The 19,955-nt window shown below is 37.5% G+C and overlaps 1 protein-coding gene across 1 annotated transcript; it reads left to right on the top strand.

Moving 5' to 3' along the window:
• The first annotated feature begins 665 nt into the window (after window positions 1-665).
• On the top strand, window positions 666-19,366 carry LOC306642759 (solute carrier family 25 member 32). The gene is made up of 7 exons (XM_079108498.1): window positions 666-2,139; window positions 8,166-8,316; window positions 11,037-11,122; window positions 12,219-12,379; window positions 13,888-14,001; window positions 14,318-14,463; window positions 15,489-19,366. Exons 1-7 carry the CDS (start codon window positions 1,986-1,988, stop codon window positions 15,625-15,627), a joined length of 951 nt encoding a protein of 316 aa, XP_078964624.1. The 5' UTR covers window positions 666-1,985; the 3' UTR covers window positions 15,628-19,366.
• Window positions 19,367-19,955: the final 589 nt, after the last annotated feature.

Below are 19,955 nucleotides of genomic sequence, written 5' to 3'. Positions count from 1 at the left end.
TGTAGGAAAAAAATAACTAGATCAGATGACTAAGAACATCTTAACACTGAGATTCTATGACCAGCCAGTCACTGGCCCATTCATTCAGGCATTCAGGAAGCATCTACTATGTGCCACATACTACCTAAACACAGTGAATATTAAAAATGATTTTCCTTCTCTCTCCAAATACAGTCTGATGGGAAAGACTATTCATCAAAGTAATAACCATAAGACATTTTTTATACTGACCAAAGTATAAAAAATGTTATAGAAGAGGGCTGCTTGCAATGGTAGTGAGCACATGCATGGAAGATTATTGTTCAAAGAAATCTTTCTAGACAGAGCAGCTTAACTGGGTAAGGGTGTGTGCCACAGGAAGTCTGAAAGAGAATGCCCAAAATGCACTCATGTTGGCAAGGGTGAATATAAGCTACTTGTGGGAAAAGTAGTGACTGATGAAATTAAAGATGAAATAGGGATCAGAGGTTCAACGACTGAGGACGATCTCAAGTCTGACAGACAAACTTAATTTGCATTTCAGAAATACTCCTGTCTCATTACTTACCCTGTAAACATACTGGAAGCAGAGACCATAGACTTACATCTTAGCAATACTCATATCTATGTTGACAACTCTCTATTAATCAAAAGTGAAATACTGTTCATCTCACTTTTATAGCTTATCCCTCAACGAACTCCAAAGACATGGCCCTTCTTCGTATGCCTTAGAAAGAAGGCATAGCCCTAGCCTTTGCAGGTGCTATTCTCTTCACTTACAATGGTCTGTTCACACCAGTTTGGTCTCTAGTCATTTAGGTTTCATGACCAAAATCACAGTTCATAAGCGGTCGGCATGTTAATGAGCGAACGGGTCATTAAGGATAAATAAAACTTATTATTTTCACTTTACCCTTTCCGCACTTAAACTTTTCACAAGGGTTGCTGGTAAGCGAAAAGTGATGGCTTTAAAACCCATGTTTCTTTTCATACGCATAAGTAATTACAAGAGGAAAAGTGAATACAGAAGTTGCAAAGTTTTAAAGAAGACTGTTTAATCCTTAAACCCTTCAATACACGAGTGTGGCTTATTCAAGTTTCACTTCTCAACAACAGAAACCTGAAAAGAACCAGAGAACAGGAGATGGAAATGGAAGGCGGAGGCGGAAGCCTTTCTACCTCCTGGGAACTTTCTGTTATCACTAGAAGAAATTCTTAGGGGGGAAAAAAAAGTCTTTAAAAAACACTACCCGCTACCCAGTTCCGCAACAGCGCTATCTGAAAGAAGTTTGCCTAGGCGAAAGAGAAGTGGGAAAGAACAAGACTGAAGTGCTCGTCTGCCCACTCCTTTACTTTCGTTGAGGCCGGACCTAAGACTTGCAGAGGCGCCCCTTCCAATCAACTTCCCTCACCTCTCTGTAAGTCCAACTTGGTTTCGCGTACGTAGTTGTCCGGATTCCGGCTCAGCATCTTCACCTTCATCTTGGCGGCTCTTCCTCCCGGACTCCACCAGCCTCAGTCCGGTGAGAACCACCACTTCCTCCCGCACACTCCACTTCCGCCTCTCGCTGACTACTTCCTGTCACGTGATGCCGCCTCGTGGCCGCCAGCGAGGCTCAGCTGGATCCCGCGGCGCTCCGTAGCTGCGCCGGCAAAGGTTGGCAGGGGGCGGTTCTTCAGCTGTCGTTATCGTCCACGTCCTTTGACTCAAGCACGCCACTTCAGCCGTGGAGGTAGGGCGGGCACTAGGTGGAGGCGTGCACCCCGCCTCCTTCACGTTTTCCACCGGCGTGACGTGCGCCCGTGCCCCCTCACGCCCTGTGCACCGGGGTCTCGGGGCTTGGTTCCTGGGTCCCGGCTGTCAGAGTTTTTTCGCCAATCCCGGAAGTGGGCTCGCGCCCTGCGGTTCCTGCTCCCGGGCGGCGACCGTCGCCACGGTGGCGGCCACTGCATCTCGTCCCACCTCCGCGGCCCTGGGTGCCGTAGTGTCGGCGGGCCCCGAGCCTATGACCGGCCAGGGCCAGTCGGCGTCCGGGTCGTCGGCGTGGAGCACAGTATTCCGCCACGTCCGGTATGAGAACCTGGTAGCTGGTGTGAGCGGCGGGGTCTTATCCAACCTTGCGCTACACCCGCTCGACCTAGTGAAGATCCGCTTCGCCGGTAAGAGCCCACCCAGACCCGGGGCGCTTTCCTAGCTGCAAGCACCGACTGGGTGGTAGAAACTCAAAAGGGGACCGTGGCTCTCCCCTGCTTCTTCTGTAAACTTTGAGGAGGCGGGCGTTGAAAAAGATGCTGTTTACGCTGTCTGCTCTGGAACTGGATTTGTGAAAGGAGGACCTGGCCGCTGTCTTCCCCGCTCTCTAAGACTGAGGGATGGGGATTGTGGGCAAAGTCTGAGGGGAAAAGAAAAAAAAAAAAAAAAGTGGATTTGTCACTTTTTTAGGACTTGGCTGTCACACGTGTGAATCAGTAACTCTCTGGAGGTACTTTGAAATCGTAGGGCAGCCACATGTTTGGAAGAGTAACTGAAAGTGCCAAGTGCTTGGGGTAGAGTGCTGTTCTGTGGATATATAGAAGTAGGTTTGAGATAGAATTCTCTACAGTTTCTTTGGTTTTTGGTGTTTACAGTGTGGTACTGTTTCCTTTGAACGAAAAAGTAGCCAGAATCTAGATTTTTTTAAAGTGAATTAAGGATGTCGAATTAGCACTTTACAAGTTAAACTCAACACTAAATTCTGGAAGAGATAGTTTTAGAGATAAACTGGAAACTTAACTCGGAAACCTTTTTTCTGGTTCTTAATACAAGTTAAGTTCTGCCCTGAGAATTCAATTTGCAGTTCGGGTTTATCTTAGAGTAATACTAGGTATTTTATTCTCTTCACTTTTTTTTTTTTTTTTTTGTACCTGGAATTGAATTATGTATCTCTTAATATTTGTAGACTTAGAGCTCTCTGGGTTACAGAAGTGCTTTAAAAAGTTCTCGACCTCAGGGAACTTACTATCTAATTGTAAGATTTGAGACTTAGTCAACTAAAAAAATTCCCGAAAACATAAAATCAAGGGCAAAGTAGAGTAAATTCAAATACAAAATAGGAATACGTGTAGACTATCATAAATTGCTGATGGCCACATGCATCTGTAAAGGTTCCTTGCAAGATTGGATTTTGAGGTTGCCCATAGAATTAATACTTTGACAGAAAGATGGCAAGAAACAGTTCGATGAAGGAAAATCAGTGAAAGTTATGGAGTGTTCCCTTTAGAAAAGATACTACAAACACATAATTTCATGGAGTTTATGATGCATATATAAATAATTGTGATTATTATTGACAAGTAATCTTCTTTGAGCATTTGCCAGGAGCATTTACTAGAAGAAAGGCAATGAACAAAGAGCTTTAGATAATGGTTTTTTGTTTTGTTTTGTTTGTTTTTGGTACCAGGGATTGAACTCAGGGGCACTCAACCACTGAGCACATCCACAGCCCTGTTTGTGTTTTTATTTAGAGACAGGATGTCACGGAGTTGCTTAGCACCTCCTGCATCAGCCTCCTGAGTGGAGTTGATGCATTTCATTGATCAAGGAGGAAATTAAAGTTCAGTAAGCTCTAAAGATAGAATTTGTACCCAAATCTGCCCAACATCAACTCTGTTCTTAACTGCAAAAGCAGTTGGATTGCTTTCTCATAATAATCGGTATTATCAGTAATATCAGCTTTGTCATAAGTATCAGTTTACCTTGGCCTCATCCTTTCCAAACTTCACAGAACTCAGAGGTATTTAATAGCTGAATCTCACAAGAAAGATCTCTGGGGTAAAATCAGTTCCAGAAACATCAAGTTGTGTTTTTGTTCTGTTTTGTTTTTGCATCTGTACTGGGGATTGTATTTAGGGGCCTGAGCCACATCCCCAGCCCTATTTTGTGTTTTATTTAGAGACAGGGTCTCATTGAGTTGCTTAGTGTGTCACCATTGCCGAAGCTGGCTTTGAACTTGAGATCCTCCTGCCTCAGCCTCCCAAGCTGCTGGGATGCATGCAGCACTGTGCCTGACCGAGCTTTATATACATTCTTGTTCACCATCCTGTGAGATTATTATCCTGTTTATACAAGTGACCATAACTGGAATGACTTAACTTGTCCAAGTCACAGAATGTAAAGGTAGATCTGGAATTTGAATCTCTGTAGTCTAACTCTGGATTTCTTCTGGCGCTTAACTACTTACCATCCTGCCTTTATGAATCCCTGGTATATAGTGAATTGAACATGAATAAAAGAATTTGGGCTTGGCTGCAGGGGTAGACCTGTGTAACTTGGTGACCTTTGTCAGCAACTTTGTTAGGAGCAGAAAAGGTGGCAGTTGCAATGTTCATTGAGAAATAGTGTAGTTGGTTAATTTAAGACAATGCAGTGAAGCAGACTATACCTGAGGGAAGAAAATTCTTGGTATCTTGAGAAGATGATAATCTTGATGAAGTGGGAGAGTAGTGGGAAACTAGTAGGGTTAAGTTACAGATAGGGGATTGAGAGTAATAATAAAGCCCACAGTGTGGCTCTGATATTATAATAGAGAAGAGGAAAATTTTAGATGAGTAATGGAGATAAAGCATCTGGTCATCAGCATCAACGCTTTAACCTGTGTTTTTTATGCTTTCATATAATTAAAACCATTAAATAAAATTAATATCTGATGATGGGGGTTTAGTCCTGAATGTATGTGCTACTAAACCAAACCTAGAATTTTTCAATGAGTTCTAAATATGAATCAAATTTCAGGGTATCCGAAGTTGGAAAGATTGGAAATCATCTCATGTGAGAAAACTGAAGGAACTAGTTAGCTTGGAGGGGATGGAAATCCTTGAGATAGTTAAGAGAACTTCCATGTGGGAAGGAGAGCTGCCTCATTGTGGGTTGATCCTAAGTTCAGACATAAGTTGAGTTGAAATTATGGGGAAGCAAATTTTTGGCATGGCAACATTGTGGTGCTATGAAATGAAACTGGTGATGACTAAAAGTGGTTCAGACAGAGGTTAGAAGATATTCTTGTGTTGGGTGGAAGACTTGGATTAGGTAATTGTTGAGGTCTGTTCTGACTTTATGATATAATTTTAGATTTTCAAAAATGATAGGGAAAAAATGATAGGAATCCCAGCAAATAAGAATGTGTAAAATAGGAATTTCCTAAAATAACCCCATCTGTAAAGATTTGTGAGTTTTTGTGAGGAAAGTAGAAAGGAGAATATAACTAAATCTGTAATATTAATAAAGGAACAATAATGTACAAAAACAAGACTAGCACATGGTAAAGTTATATTTATGTGATATTGCAAGACTCAGTGGCATAAACGAACAAATATTTTTAGTGCTTGCAGTTTTCTAGACATGTTTCCATGTGCTTTAAGTGTTTGGTGTGTAATCCCAGCGGCTCAGGCAGGAGGGGTACTGAATTCAAAACCAGCCTCAGCAATTTAGCAAGGCCCCAAGCGACTCAGTGAGACCTTGTCTCTAAATAAAATACAAGAAAAGGCTGGAGATGTGGCTCAGTGGTTAAGCACCGCTGGTTTGAATCTCCCACACACACACAAAAAAAGTTTGGGGGTCTTTTTGCAGTGCTGGGGCTTGAACCCAGGGTCTTGCACATACTAGACAAGCACTGTACAACTGAGCTACATCCCTGGCTCCACTGTACATATATAAATCCATTTAATACTGATTCATTTAATTGGTGTTAACATATTTAGAATTCATTTTGGTTTTTTTTCCCCCTCCATGTTGTGAGTGAGAAAACTCAGGTATAAGAGTAATCACATGACTTACTCAGGGGTCACACAATAATTGTTAACAATTGGGATTCAATCCCAGGAAGTCTGTTTCAGTAACATATGCTGTTGGTCTGAAGCTGTGAGTGGATAGTTTGGTATAGTGGAAGGGAAAATTTAAATGCTAGAAATGAAAGTTTAAAAAAAAATTTTTTTTTCCAGAAAAGTTAAGCTGCAGATTGACATGTCTTTTATGCCATGTAAAAAATTATCTCCAGGACTGGATGTTAGGAAAGAGATCAAAACTAGAGATCAAGAAACTGGAGCACAGGGATGGCAGTGAATCTACTTTGCAGTTGAAAAGTGGAAAGATTGCCTGTAAAAGTTAACATTCAAGGATGGGCAGAGGAAAAGGGGGCCAGGGGAAATTTAGTGGCAAAGAAGAGGAAAATCAGGAGGATGTGGGATGAGGCAAGCCAAAAGGAGGTGTTTAGAAGGTAAACAATGTCAGCTGCCACTAAGGGTGTAACCAAAAGCTTGGTCCTTGTCCCCATGCCCATTCAATAATGAAGACAACGGTTTTGAGAAAAAGGAAAAAGAGTTTTATTGCTTTGCTAACAAAGGAGGAGCAAGGGACTTCTGTCCCAGAGACTGTGATTTGCCTATCAGGAGGGACAAGGGGATTTTAAAGGAGCTCTTCAAAGGCTGTATTCCAGGTGTGCCCTGACAAGGGGTTCCAGGGTGCCTTGATGGTGTGTTAACATTCACTTGTTAATTTGAAAGATATTTACTTCTAGATCCTCTGGCAGATAACTCGAAGTAATCTTGTTCCCCACCCCAGGTAGGGAGATGGAGAGGGAGAAGAGGAAAAGGAAAACATGTCCCTTTTAAAAATAAGCCTCAGAGCTATATTCAAAAGGTGAAGTGAACCACCATTACAAGGGGTTCTTAAGGGAAGAGAGGACTCCAAAGTGCACTTGGAGGTCCTTAACTGGAGCACTTGAAGTAATAGGTGAAACTCAGACAGATTGCAATGGAGGTGAGAAAGCTGGATTGTTGTTTCCTCATTTGCAGAAGCTTAACTGATAGGGAGGCACCGGGATCAAAGAGGAAGTACTTCAAGAGAGACTTAAGCCTGTTTAAATTCTGATATTAAGAACTGAAAGGAAGGGAGAGATTGAAGATGGAGACAGGGAAATAATGAGTGAGGTTTCTTTTAATCATTTTTTTAGTGGTGGAATTAGTTGTTACTTACTTGTACATGCACACAATTTAACAGTATAATTTGGTTAATTTTGTTCCCCAGTGGGGTCTAAGGAACATGATCTAGAGCAATTTCTCAAAACTTTTTTTTTTTCCCATTTCAGACCTAGGGCCTTGTGGCTGCTAGGCAGTCTCTTTCCTGAGCTCTGTCTCCAGCCACAACCCATAGTAGTAAATAAATTTTACTTTTGCTATCTAGTGTATATACACACATACTGAAACACAAGTCAGTGATTCTTATTTGCCATGCTTGTTATACACAGTAGAGTCAAGTGTACATTGAACGGGGCATGCTTATTTGTGGCTGGTGGACTATAAATTCTCTCTGGAGGGCAATTTCAATATGTATTTATAACTTAAATTAGTACACTTTGACCCATATCATTTCCCTCTCCCCTTTTTTTGTGTATTGGATTGAGCCCAGGGGTGCTCTGCCATTGAGTTACAACCTTAGCCCTTTCTATTTTTTCTTTTTTTTGGAGACAGTCTTAATAAGTTGCTGAGGCTGACCTTGCACTTGGGATCCCCCTGACTCAGCTGGGATTACAGGCTCCCTGGGATTATACCCATGCCTGGCCATGTCAATTCCCCTTCTAATAGTTAATTTTAAGGAAATAAGAATTCATACAAACTGTTATACAAAATATTCTTTAGAGAATTTTTTGTAATAGAAAAAAGAGAGTATGTCAAATTGGGGAATGATAGTATAAATGATAGAATGTCTAGGAGATGGAAAACTATCACTTTTTTAAAAGTCTTAGTTTGGGAATCTACTTAATAGCAAGGGGGAATGTTTCTATAATTTCTTGAGTGGGGGAAAAGCAGTATAAAAAAACTTCAGCTTGGTGTACTGTAATCCCAGTGACTCAGGAGAATGAGAAAGGATGTTAACAGGTTTTGAAACCTATTTACTAAGAGATTTTGGATTATTTAATAGCTAATCTGATACTTCCTAAAATATTACTTGGGTGCTTAATATATGCTCAATAAATGCTTGGATAAATTTATTAACATTAATTTTGAAGTATAGAACAATCCTAGGAAATATCTTTCTGCTTAATAAAGTTTTTCTTCTGAATTTTTCTTCTTTATATATCTAATTTATGAACCTGTTTATATGTGATTCTGAACTATAATTTTTTTCTCATTTTGTGTATCCTTTAATGCAGTGAGTGATGGATTGGAACTGAGACCAAAATATAAAGGAATTTTACATTGCTTGACTACCATTTGGAAACTTGATGGGCTGCGGGGACTTTATCAAGGAGTAACTCCAAATGTTTGGGGTGCAGGTTTATCCTGGGGACTCTACTTTTTCTTGTGAGTAGATCTGGGAGATTTCACAGTATTAAATAAAAAGGAATTTTTGTTTTGGTGGTATTTTACATATTGTTTGATGAAGAAAGATGAATCATTGAATCAGTTATTTTAATTGGAAGGATTAGAGAGCAAATAGCTTATTAGTTTCCTTCACTTTCAGCTATTATCATCAGAAGCATTTGGTCTAGAAGAAAGTTTATAAAGGAAAGGATGAAGAAATGAGATGGAAAACCCTATAGAAGCCATTTTATGTATTCAGGAAGGCAAGGTGTTTAACTGATTATTTTTATAAGCAGGACACTCACAGATTAGAAGAGAACTTTTTATCTTATTTAAAATCATTTGAAAAAAACAAATTTGGACAATTCAAAATGAAGTTTTAGGACATCCTCAGGATTTCTGAGGTGTTTGGGCCATATCAGGACTCTTGAGCATTTCTACCAGACAAAATAGAGTAGAAAAAGTTGAATAAACCAATTTGTTATTTATTAGTAGTTTTGTAAAGTATTGCAGAGATTGGAAGAACCTGGAACTCTTGTCTAAAATGAATTGTGAATTTCAGTTCTTTGGTTTCTATTTTTTATAAAGGAAGATAACTTGTTGTTTTCTCCACTAATAAGAGATTAATTACAAAATGCCCCCAAAATAGAAAATTTTATAAATACTAAAGTATCCTGAGATTGTTGCTTATTTATGCTCAGACAGATTCCTGAAATATTTGAGATGGCTTACAGAGATGTATTTGATTTGCCGTGTGTGGTGTCTCATATCTGTAATCCCATGACTCAGGAAGCTGAAGCAAGAAGATGGCAAGTTTGAGGCCAGTCTCAGCAATTTAGCAAGATCCTGTCTCAAAATAAAAAAGTATGGGTAAAGTACCCCTGGGTTTATTCTCAGTACCAAAGGGAAAAAAAAAAAAAGAAACCCAGAAATGCATTTGATTCATAATGAACTTGGAAAGGAAAGAAAAGACAGATTTAGAGTCCTTATAAAAACACATCTTAGGAGAGCCTGATTGAGGAAAGAAAGCAAAAGCTGAAAGGCTTTGAAGCATATTGCTTCATACCTCTTATTTGACCTGCTCCATCTTCCCAGCTCGTTCATTTTCATTCTCTTACTCCTTCACCAGTCAGATAGCATCACTATTAGAAATAACTTCTATCGCATGCCTTCTGAAGAAGCCACAGAAAGACCTATGTATGGCAGCCACACTCAGCTTGTTGAGTACATAAGAACAGAGCAACTTGGTGCTGCTGTGGAGAAGCACGTGCTGCTGTGATCTTGCCTCTGATATTTGAGACTGAATCCACGAATTTTCAGCTTTTCTTTAACAGAGGACATTTTTAGGAAAACATCAATACCTGGTGCCTTTGCCTTTTTCTCCTTTGTGTTACATATTTTACTTGATCTTTCATAACTTAATGGCAGTATCCAAACCAATCTTAAGATACATTTTTAAAGTAAAAAACTAAAATTTAGCCTTCATTTTGTTTAAATGTTTTTCTTAATTTCACTCCTAAGACATATTTAGGTAAACCATATAGATATATTCATACACATATATGTTTGTGTTTGTTTTTGTTTTATAGTACTGGGGATTAAGCCAGGAGTGCTCTACCACTGAGCTATATTCCTAGCCCTTTTTAGTTTTTATTTTGAGACAGGATCTCTAAGTTGCCCAGGCTGGCTCTGAACTTGTGATCCTCTTGCCTAAGCCTCCCAAGTATCTGGGATTACAGGTGCTGTGCCGCCTTGCCCCCAAGAAATACTTTATGAATTTGATTTGTATACATTGTCCTAGAGAGTTCTAAGAACAAGCCTTACAAATGATGTTTATGTGATGAGAATTGCTTATGAGAAAAATTTGTTGCATGTTAGAATTATACTGGGAAAGTTTGAAAATACTGATTCAACTAAGTCTTTTAAGAGGAAAGTAAAATTTGCGTTTAGAGAAAATAGGCCTGATTTAACTCCCCTGCAATGAAATGTTTAGTGACTATTTTCTGCCAGATAAAACTGAAATCTCTGTTACTCGATGTGGCTCAGTTTTCCCTGTCTTCACCATCCACCGTTATCACTATCACTTTCCCCATGTTCATATCTTTCCTTACTGGAACTGTGCCTATCTCCATGCACAGCTCAGTGCCCCCTCCAACGTAAAGCCTTCTGTGACCTCATAGTTTCTGGATCTCTTATGATACTATCTGTGTCCTTTCAATATGATTATCATTTTATTATGTCTTTTACTACGTTTATTTGTTTGCCACTTGTGATCCTTGTTAATCTTAAGAAAGATCTGTATTTGATGTTTCTCTGTCAGAAAACCAAGGGATAGTTCCAGAACATAGGAACTCAGCACACATATTTGTTAAGTGCCCCTTTGGTCTCGCCTTTGCCTGTTCTTCTCAATCTCTGCATCACAGCTACATCTTCCCATTCTCCCAGTTTTCCTGTCCTTTTTAATTAACTGCTGAATGTGTGATTAAAATATTTTACATATATATTGCCAGACATATATATTTGTTAGGGAGAGGTAGTGTAATCCTATAGTAAACCATTTCTGTCATGTCCATTCTTTAAAATAAAGTCTCATATGTGTTTGTGTTTTTCATTGACTTTTACTTTGGGGATAGTGCTATTAAGTTGCATATTTTTTGAAACAGACTTTACTGTTTTAGGACATCTATTTTAATTAACCTGCTCACGTTTAATTCTTTTAGTTACAATGCCATCAAATCATATAAAACAGAAGGAAGAGCCGAAAGGTTAGAGGCAACAGAATACCTCGTCTCCGCTGCTGAAGCTGGTAAGGCAATGTGTGAAATATAAAACATCACCTTCCAAACTTGTTTTTCATTTTTATTTTTTGTCTTTTTTCCTTTGAATGCCAGAATTTAAATAAAGTTACCTAAGTATATTAATTAGTTATCACATAAAATTTCTTAGCACTTGCCCTTATTGATTTCTCTGGATGGATTTCACAAATTGTACTTATCACAAAGGGTGGAAAATTTAGAAAAGTTATGAATTCCTAATAAATTAGGATGATTTGGTAGATGTTTCCTTAAAATATTATTTCAGTTTTCAAAGTATTTAATTTAGTAGCCTTATTTCATTACCTTATGTTCGTATACTATCTGGAGAAAAAAATGAAGTGAGACCCATAAATCTTTATAAATCCTACTTCTTCAATACCTTGGTACCTTGGTTTCTCAGTGTTTACTGATTGTTTTTTTAAAGCAATAACTATTTCACTCATTTTTGAATACCTAGCTACTAGCAGAGTCATGATAAGACTCAACAAATATTTGTTGAATAAAGGACTCCTTAGAAAATTTAGCAAATGAAAAACTTGACCAGTTTTTTTCTTTTACAGAGTTGTCACTTTCTGTAAAGAATGTAAAATGTGACATTGTATCACACAGTTAATTTTTGAGGGGATGTAGCTACTTCGAATAGATTTGGGGAAGATTGTGAGGAAGGAGGTGAACGTATGTGTACATGTGCACAGAATATTGAGATGCTGGGTTCCTGGTTCTCGTCTAACCTTCAGCCCCTCTGGTTTATACTGTCTTATGCTCCTAAGATCTGTATCTCCTTTCCATTTATTTTCTATAACAGCCACATTGGTTAGGAGTCAGGGGACCTTTGCTATCCCCAGACCTCAAAGGGAAGTATTTTACATCTCATTTCCCTTTTAACTTACCTCTCACCACCACATGAGGAATTTTTTATAACCCTCAAAAATTATGTCTATGCTCTGACCCTAAAAAGACCACATCTCTATTGTTCCTGATACAGCCTCTAGGTAACCTCCTCCTTTACGTAATGGACTGTTCTTAGTTTGGATTAAGTAGAGAAGCACCTATATGCTGAGTAATCTTCTTTAAATCTGATTTTAGGAGCCATGACCCTCTGCATTACAAACCCATTATGGGTAACAAAAACTCGCCTCATGTTACAGTATGAAGGTGTTGTTAACTCCTCACAGAGACAATACAAAGGAATGTTTGATGCACTTGTGAAAATATATAAGTATGAAGGTGTGCGTGGATTGTATAAGGTAATGAGTTATCAATATATTTTCAATAACTGAGCATTGCAGTTTCTCTTAGCTTTGTTGTTTCTCTTCTGAATGACCTGGATTCAGTCCTAAAGAAGCCACCCTTAGGCAAGAAACAATTGAATGAAAACTGAAATCTAGCTTATAATATTAAGATTGTATTTTAAGCTGTTTATTCTCGTGTTGTCATGACACTGGTGGGTGTGAGAACTGTCTAAAACTCTGTCAGGTGTCTTTTCAGTAAGTCAAATAGCCAAGTTGGGATAACAGTCTGGAGAAGAGATAAGTGAGTCTGATAGGCTCTTATTTTATTGGAAAATTTACAAAGTTCAAACCTTTCATGAATTTTTAAAATAACAAAAACCCTATTCCCTTGCCTATTGTGATATTTTTTCAAATATCTTATAAGTCACATTAACATGTTTTTTTTTTTTTTATTTTATAACTCCTTTTCTCCCATTTTCTGCTTTTCTGCTGTCCATTCCCACCTGTCTTATTCCCATAAAATTTCCCCCCCACACTATTGGGGAATGAATCCGGGGCTTCATACATGCTAGGCAGGTGCTCTACCACTAAACTGCATACCTCTATATACCCAGCCCTTTTATAAAAATTGTATTTTTAGACAGGGTCTCACTATATACCAGGCTACCCTTTAACTTATGATCTTCCTGCCTCAAAACTCCTCAGTAGCTCAGGTTACAGGCATGTGCCACCACACCTAGTCCCTACATTTTTTTTTTAGGCCATCCATGGTTTAAAATTAAAATTAGATACTTTCAATTTTTAGCTTTTTTTTTAAGAATTGTGTAATAGTTTTTAAAATCAATAACATGAGTTTGTTATAAATTACTGGCCTATGGGCAAAAGTTTTGGACATAAATCATTCAATTCTGTGTTTTCTCCATTACTTTTTGCCTTATTCTTTTAGAATACCTATGCTTACTCCATTGAATTATTATTACCTTTCCTTTTTTTACTTTTCCAGAATCTAACCTCCTGCTCATGTCCTGGTTCTGATGATGGGGTCTTCTTTATGTTTGTATGTGTATTGTTTAAAGAATAAATAACATGAAAATTCAAATTGGGGGCAGATGGAGAGGAGCAGATAGTATTAGGGATTGAACCCAGGGACTTTACCCTTGAGCTACATCTCCAGCTGCTTCTACCCCCCTCACCCCTTTTTTTGAAATAGGGTCTTGCTAAGTTACTTAGGGCCACACTGAGTTGCTGGGACTACCCTGAAACTTGTAATCCTCTTATCCCAGCCTCCCAATTTACTGGAATTACAGGCATGTGCCACCATGCTTGGCAAAAATCCCAAATCTTTTATTAAAAAATAAAGTAAAAGAGAGTACTATTTTAACCTCATATAAAAATGTGATATATACAAAACTTAAATAAATTTGCTTAGAGTACTACACTTAAGAGAGAAAATATTTGACTTAAGTATATCTTTCTTTGAAAGTTGTTTAGTTTTTGCTCTTTTTAAAATTCTTCCCTTTTAGGGATTTATTCCTGGACTGTTTGGAACATCACATGGTGCCCTTCAGTTTATGGCATATGAATTGCTTAAGTTGAAGTACAACCAGCATATCAATAGATTACCAGAAGCCCAGTTGGTAAGATCATTCTTGTAAAAATCATATTTACTTGTAGAAGCATTTAAGAGTTGGAAATTTTGTCATGTATACTTCGGTAGTATTGCTGTGATAATGAATACTGACTCTGCTAATTTAATTTATATTTAAATATTGATAAGCTAATGATGTGCGAATGTTTAAAGCAAAACCACATAATTTACACAGAGCTTGCATTGAAGAGAGGAAACCGTATTTTTCACATAAAGGTTCATTTAAATTTTTTTGTTCTTTATAGTTTTTACTTCTATATTTTTAAAGAAGTCCTGTCTACAAATGTTTCACATTGTCATTTTAGAGCACAGTAGAATATATATCTGTGGCTGCACTATCCAAAATATTTGCTGTAGCAGCAACATACCCATATCAAGTTGTGAGAGCCCGTCTTCAAGATCAGCATATGTGTTACAATGGTGTAACGGATGTAATTGCAAAGACATGGAGGTGAGAGTATGCTGAATATCAGAATTGCTGTGATGCCTTAATTTATCCTGTATGTGTTGTATAACAAAGGCCAATTTGCTATGGTAAAAGCATGACTAGTGGTCCCTGCTTTCCCATTTACTACTGCTGTTATGTAGGCATGGACTTAAATCTCTCTGAGACTTGATTTCTTCATTTGTAAACTTAGACTAAATAGGCTGACAAGGTTGCTGTAAAAATAAAATGAGATCTGGGGGTGGTGGCACAGCTTCTTGGGAGGCTGAGACCAGGAGGATTATGAGTTAAGAGGCTAGCCTGGCCAACATAGCAAGATCCCCATCTCAAGAAAAAAAATTAGCTACTTGAAAAAAATAATAAAAATTGAGTGTTTTAAACATTTGGCATTGAAAGTAAGAAATAGTAAACCTAGTTTAATACATTTTAGAAGGCCCCATACCTGCTACTGGTCCTATAACTTTTTCAGTACTTGTCTCCCAGTATGGAAGAGATGCTTGCTTTTCACTATGAGAATAAATGATTATCTGCCTTTAATTCTAAAAGGCCAAAGCAGAATATTTAGAATGTTTAAATTTAGTTAAATTCAAGAAATACTGAATAAGAACCTAAGTGTCAAGTTCCTAGGCCTTATTCCATATTAGAGGCATCAAGGAAATAAAATTTTATTTTTATATGTATTATATATAGTGTTGTGGGCATTTATATAAGCTATAGGATTTTTAATGCTTAGATTAGATCAGTTAAAACTGCTGCATATCCACACAGTTGAAAACATTTCAAAGATTGTTAATTTAAAGCTACTTTCCAGCTCAGTTTTAAGGTGTCCACACCCTCTCTCTTAGTCAGTTTATGAAAAGAATGTAGGCCCCTATGAATGGCTTTAAACTATATTATTTCAGGACATTCTAAACATGGACTTAAGTCAAAGATAGACTCATCTATTTACTCCACACCCTTCTCAGTTAAAATTTGTGTTTTCTGGCTTGCTATTTAGGAAATTAAGCATGTATCTATTTTTCCCTCTTAAGGAAAGAAGGCATCGGTGGATTTTACAAAGGAATTGCCCCCAATTTGATTAGAGTGACTCCGGCCTGCTGTATTACCTTTGTGGTATATGAAAATGTCTCACATTTTTTACTTGGCCTTAGAGACAAGAAAGTAAGCTAAAAAAAAAAAAGTAATTCCTGTATATTTGTCCCAGACAGCATCAATCTCCTTTGTGTTTGAGACATGAAACTCAGAAGAATGCTGCACAGCAAAATGGCTTATAAACAAAATTTGTCATTAATCTTTAGAAGTCAAAGAGCTGCTAAGTCTTCACAATGTGTCCTGCTTCTTGTCTTCTCCATATATATGGGACTTGGCTACCTCTGCCTGTCATGACTGCCTTCCACATGTTAAAACTGACACCAAGTGTAAAGTTTCAGACATCTCTCTGTTTCATTGTTTAAGTAGAAACTAATTTGCAACACTTGCTAAATGGATTAGAGGAATGTGCCCCTTTTTCAGAATTTGTTTGCCTGGATTGACTTTAAAATTGACCTTGTGCAATAGCACGAAAACAGCTTCTTAAAAGAATGTTTGTTTCAAGGGTAATTAAACTTTAAGAATTTACTGAATAATGTGTTAAGAATTTACTGATTAAGGTTTTTGCCAAATCCAGATCATTTTGAATGGGGATATTCTAGTGAGAAAAGTCCACTGTAAGCGTGCTTTAGTTTTAATTCATTTGGAACACACTAACTGTAGAAATTTGAGGAATTATGTAATTCTCTGAGAAATATCTAACATTTTTTGTCATTCCATTGCTCATTTTTTCCCCCAGTGGCTCCTCCATAATTTAAAACATAATCCTGGACTCAGTTCTTGGTTTGGGGCATAAATACCTAGTGTAGATTAAAGTCATAAAATCTCAATTTCTAGGCTCTGGCAGCCATTATTTAGCACGTATGGCTGTGAATCACTTATGAGAAATGCTCAGTAGATTGTCTTTCACAGATGCTGTGTGTTGTTAACAAACTGAAAAGAGGGAAATTTTAACTTTCTCCTTTAATGTCCAGATGTATGGATCCAGTTCCCAATAAATGATTAATCTACATTGGTCGCTCAAATTCACATTGAAGTACAAATTATATTAATGGCTATTATTGATTTTACTTGTTAAAGTAATTGTAACTATCTGTAAGTATAAAGGCCTACCACAAAAGGCCGACAGAATAATACTGATATTGTATTTATCATAAACATCAATGCGTGCTGTTGCACTACCATCCACTTGTTGTAAATAAAATATTATGGTTTTCAGAGCCATATTTCTTTGAAAATAGGTCTATTTTTTTATATTTTGAAAATGGCATTGTTTTTAAAATAAAGATGAAATGATAAGTATCTAATTGTATTTAATACATATAACATGCATAGGAATGTTTTGTAAATTAAGTATAGTGTTTTTTTCATACTTCTGGATTATATTGTAATTTATATGAAATCCTGATATTAATACCTATATGGAAAGATAAACTATAGTTTATATTTGGAGTTTTAGAGGTAGCACCATCATTTGAATCTTGCTGTATACCCACAAATTAATAAAACATAATTTGTGTCCTCCAAGAGCATATAAGCTAACATAATAAAATTTGTATTAAATAAGAACATTAAATTAAGAACATGCAAGGACATTTTTACAAAGAGTTTCTAAAAGTGTTTTGAGAAAAGTGCTCTTACTTCGCTCATTCAACAATAGTTACCAAGTACCGGTTGCCAGGAGCCAGTTACCAGGCTTCAGAAATATAGCAGTAAGTCAGACAACATTCCTGCCCTCGGGGGATTTTCATTTTAGTATGAGTGTCGGAAAACAAATCTATGTATAATTTCAGGTGTTGAAAGCAAATAAAATGAAAGCAGAATTGAGGATAGTGTTGGCTTCTTAGTATGGTTGGTGTCAGGCAGGGTGTTTTTGAGGGAAGTAATATTTGAGAACTTTTAAAAGAAGTGGGAAAGCAAACCACAAGAAAATAGAGAAAACATATTCTAGGCAGAGAGAATGGGAATTACAGAGGCCCTGAGGCAGGACTTACCTTGAGTAGAGAATGAGTGAAGAAAGGGGAGGTTGGAGAACCAACTATTACAGCATTGCAGGAAAGAGTGCAGGCTGGTAAATCAGACTGGCTTCCAGTTTCAGCCTCCTAATTTTCTGTTTGACCTAAGGCAAATCATTTCACCTGCCTCTTGGTTTCTTATCTGTGTAATGATGTCTTAGATCAGTTCCTCTAGTAATGCCTGAGATGGGGATTCTTTGGCACATGACTGAGGGAGTACTCTTAGGAAAAATCTGTAACAGAATAAAGAAGACAGAATAAGGCAGGGAAAGAAGAATAAAGGCAGTCTTCCAGGTAAGGGTGGAAAGCTGTTGGAAGCCAACCTGTAGCAGCTAGTATGGGAGTGCACCAGCCCTGTAAAAGGAATCTAAATGAGTCACCAGCAGCATCAGATACATAGCCATAGGATTATTGACAGGATTAGTTGAATTTATCCAAATAAAGAATTTAACACAGTTCTTGGACCAGTAAACCTTAAAAGAAGCCAGATCTTGTAGTCTATGGTAAGAAGTTTAGATTGTATGAGAACTCATTTTGGTGACTGGAGCAACAATTAGGAGACAGGCAAGAAGCAGGGATACTGGTTAAGAAGCTTTCTGGTGTCAAGAGTTGGTGGTAGCTTGGACATGGTTGATGGAGTCAGGTGGTGATTTACAGCTTGAGGAGAACTAGAACAGAGTTCATGAGAAAACCTTGAAGGAAGATTACAAATGGAACCTCGAGAAAACTAGCAAGCAGGGAGTGGAGGTGGCCTGTCTTGAGCAGTGAGTCGTCAGTATAATAAATAAAGCGCAAGCTGCAAGCCTGGTCAGTGCATAACCCTTGGCCTTACTAATAAACCTATTGGGGTTTTATTAGGTAAAAGAGAAATGAGAGTAATTAGTACAGAGACATGGGTAGGGTTGACAGGAAGACCAGATAGAAGCAAACTTAAAATATATGTTACCAACCATGTAAATATTTCAGTAGTGTGAACATTGATGCCAATGTAACTTTAAGTGGATTCAGTTTATAGAAGTTGAAGACAGGTTGCAAGCAGCTGAGGAAGTGAGCAAACTGTGAGGATGTAATTTACCATGGGCTCTCTTCTTTCTGGGATTTCAGCAGATGAAGGAAAAGTAAAAGAACTTTATCATGAAAAAGTACTGTAAGTCTAGGAAGGCCTGGAAGTAGGAGAGGTTAGCAAGGGAAAAACCAGAATATGACTATAGAGAACTCTAAAAGAAGCCAGAAAATAAACAAGCTATGTGCCAGAGACCCATGATGAAAGACCCAAAGTGATGGGTTTCAAGCTTTATAAAGAAGTCCCTTTGATTTCAATATGTTTTTGTGGTCTGACAATAATTACGTCATGTTTTTTAAACAGCACACTATATAATAGGGATATCAACTAAAAAGTATATTTGATTTCAGAAGTCATCAGTTAGGTGTTCTTTTTTGTTAAATTTGTTTTGGAGTTGTAGTTGGATGGAATGCCATTATTTTATTTGTTTATTTTTATGTGGTGCTAAGGATCAAACCCAATGCCTCATACACGCTAGGCAAAGTGCTCTGCCACTGAGCTACAACCCCAGCCCAGGTTTTTTTTTTTTTTGAATGTGAATCCCACAAAAAGTCCTCCAGATAAAATATGTATTATTACCACTTTTGTAGCAAATTCTCTGTAGTGGTTATTGAAATAAATATAATACTGTGAAATGATTTTTCTTAACCTTATGCGTTAGGTAACATACAGAAAATATGTGGTTTTGGGTTATAGTTTTGAACTTCTTTCTATAAGAGTAAATAGGAAATAGACTCTGAAATACCTGTAATGAATTCCTGCTGTTGACTGCCCTGAGTCCTTTTCTCTTTTTTTCTTGGAGAAGTAGCCTGAATTTCTTTCAAAGCCTACCTCTTCCCTTCATTCTCAGCTTTATGATTTAGAAGGAATCAGAGGTAAGCCCTGATAGGCAGAGCCAATCTGAATGTACCATCGCTGCTGATGATAATGACCAGTTTGGAAATGGCAGTTATTTAAACTGATTCAATCAGAGTAAGTCTTAAAGATCTTTTTTCCTGAATATATTGACATAGATTTTTCTCTTTGCTGTTTCTTGAGTGAGAATGCATATAACTCTCATACCTCCTGGAAACCAATTTAGAATCATGAATTGGGTGAAGTTTGTCCAGAATAGAGTCAGCATCAATGAAGCAACTATAAGAGATTGAAAGAAAGAAAGAAACTATGTTCTAAGTCACATGTATGGGATTCTGATTCAACTCACCATGTATCAATCAACATGTATCTCAGAAGTTTTCAGGGTGAACAATAAATTTCCTTTATTTACAAACTGATCTCAGTTGGATTTTTCTATTACTGGCTGCAGCTGAATGCTTCCTAGGTTACACATT

This window comes from Sciurus vulgaris (assembly GCF_902686455.1).
Source record: "Sciurus vulgaris genome assembly, chromosome: 1".
NCBI classification, from domain to species: Eukaryota; Metazoa; Chordata; class Mammalia; order Rodentia; family Sciuridae; genus Sciurus; species Sciurus vulgaris.
This window is presented reverse-complemented; position numbering and strand designations above follow the sequence as displayed.

Bases quoted from the DNA above. Each gene is read 5' to 3' on its own strand.
- LOC306642759 (XM_079108498.1), top strand. From the start codon at position 1,986: ATGACCGGCCAGGGCCAGTCGGCGTCCGGGTCGTCGGCGTGGAGCACA. The intron at 8,317-11,036 runs GTGAGTAGATCT...TAATTCTTTTAG, and splicing joins TGGGGACTCTACTTTTTCTT to TTACAATGCCATCAAATCAT. The intron at 12,380-13,887 runs GTAATGAGTTAT...CTTCCCTTTTAG, and splicing joins GTGTGCGTGGATTGTATAAG to GGATTTATTCCTGGACTGTT.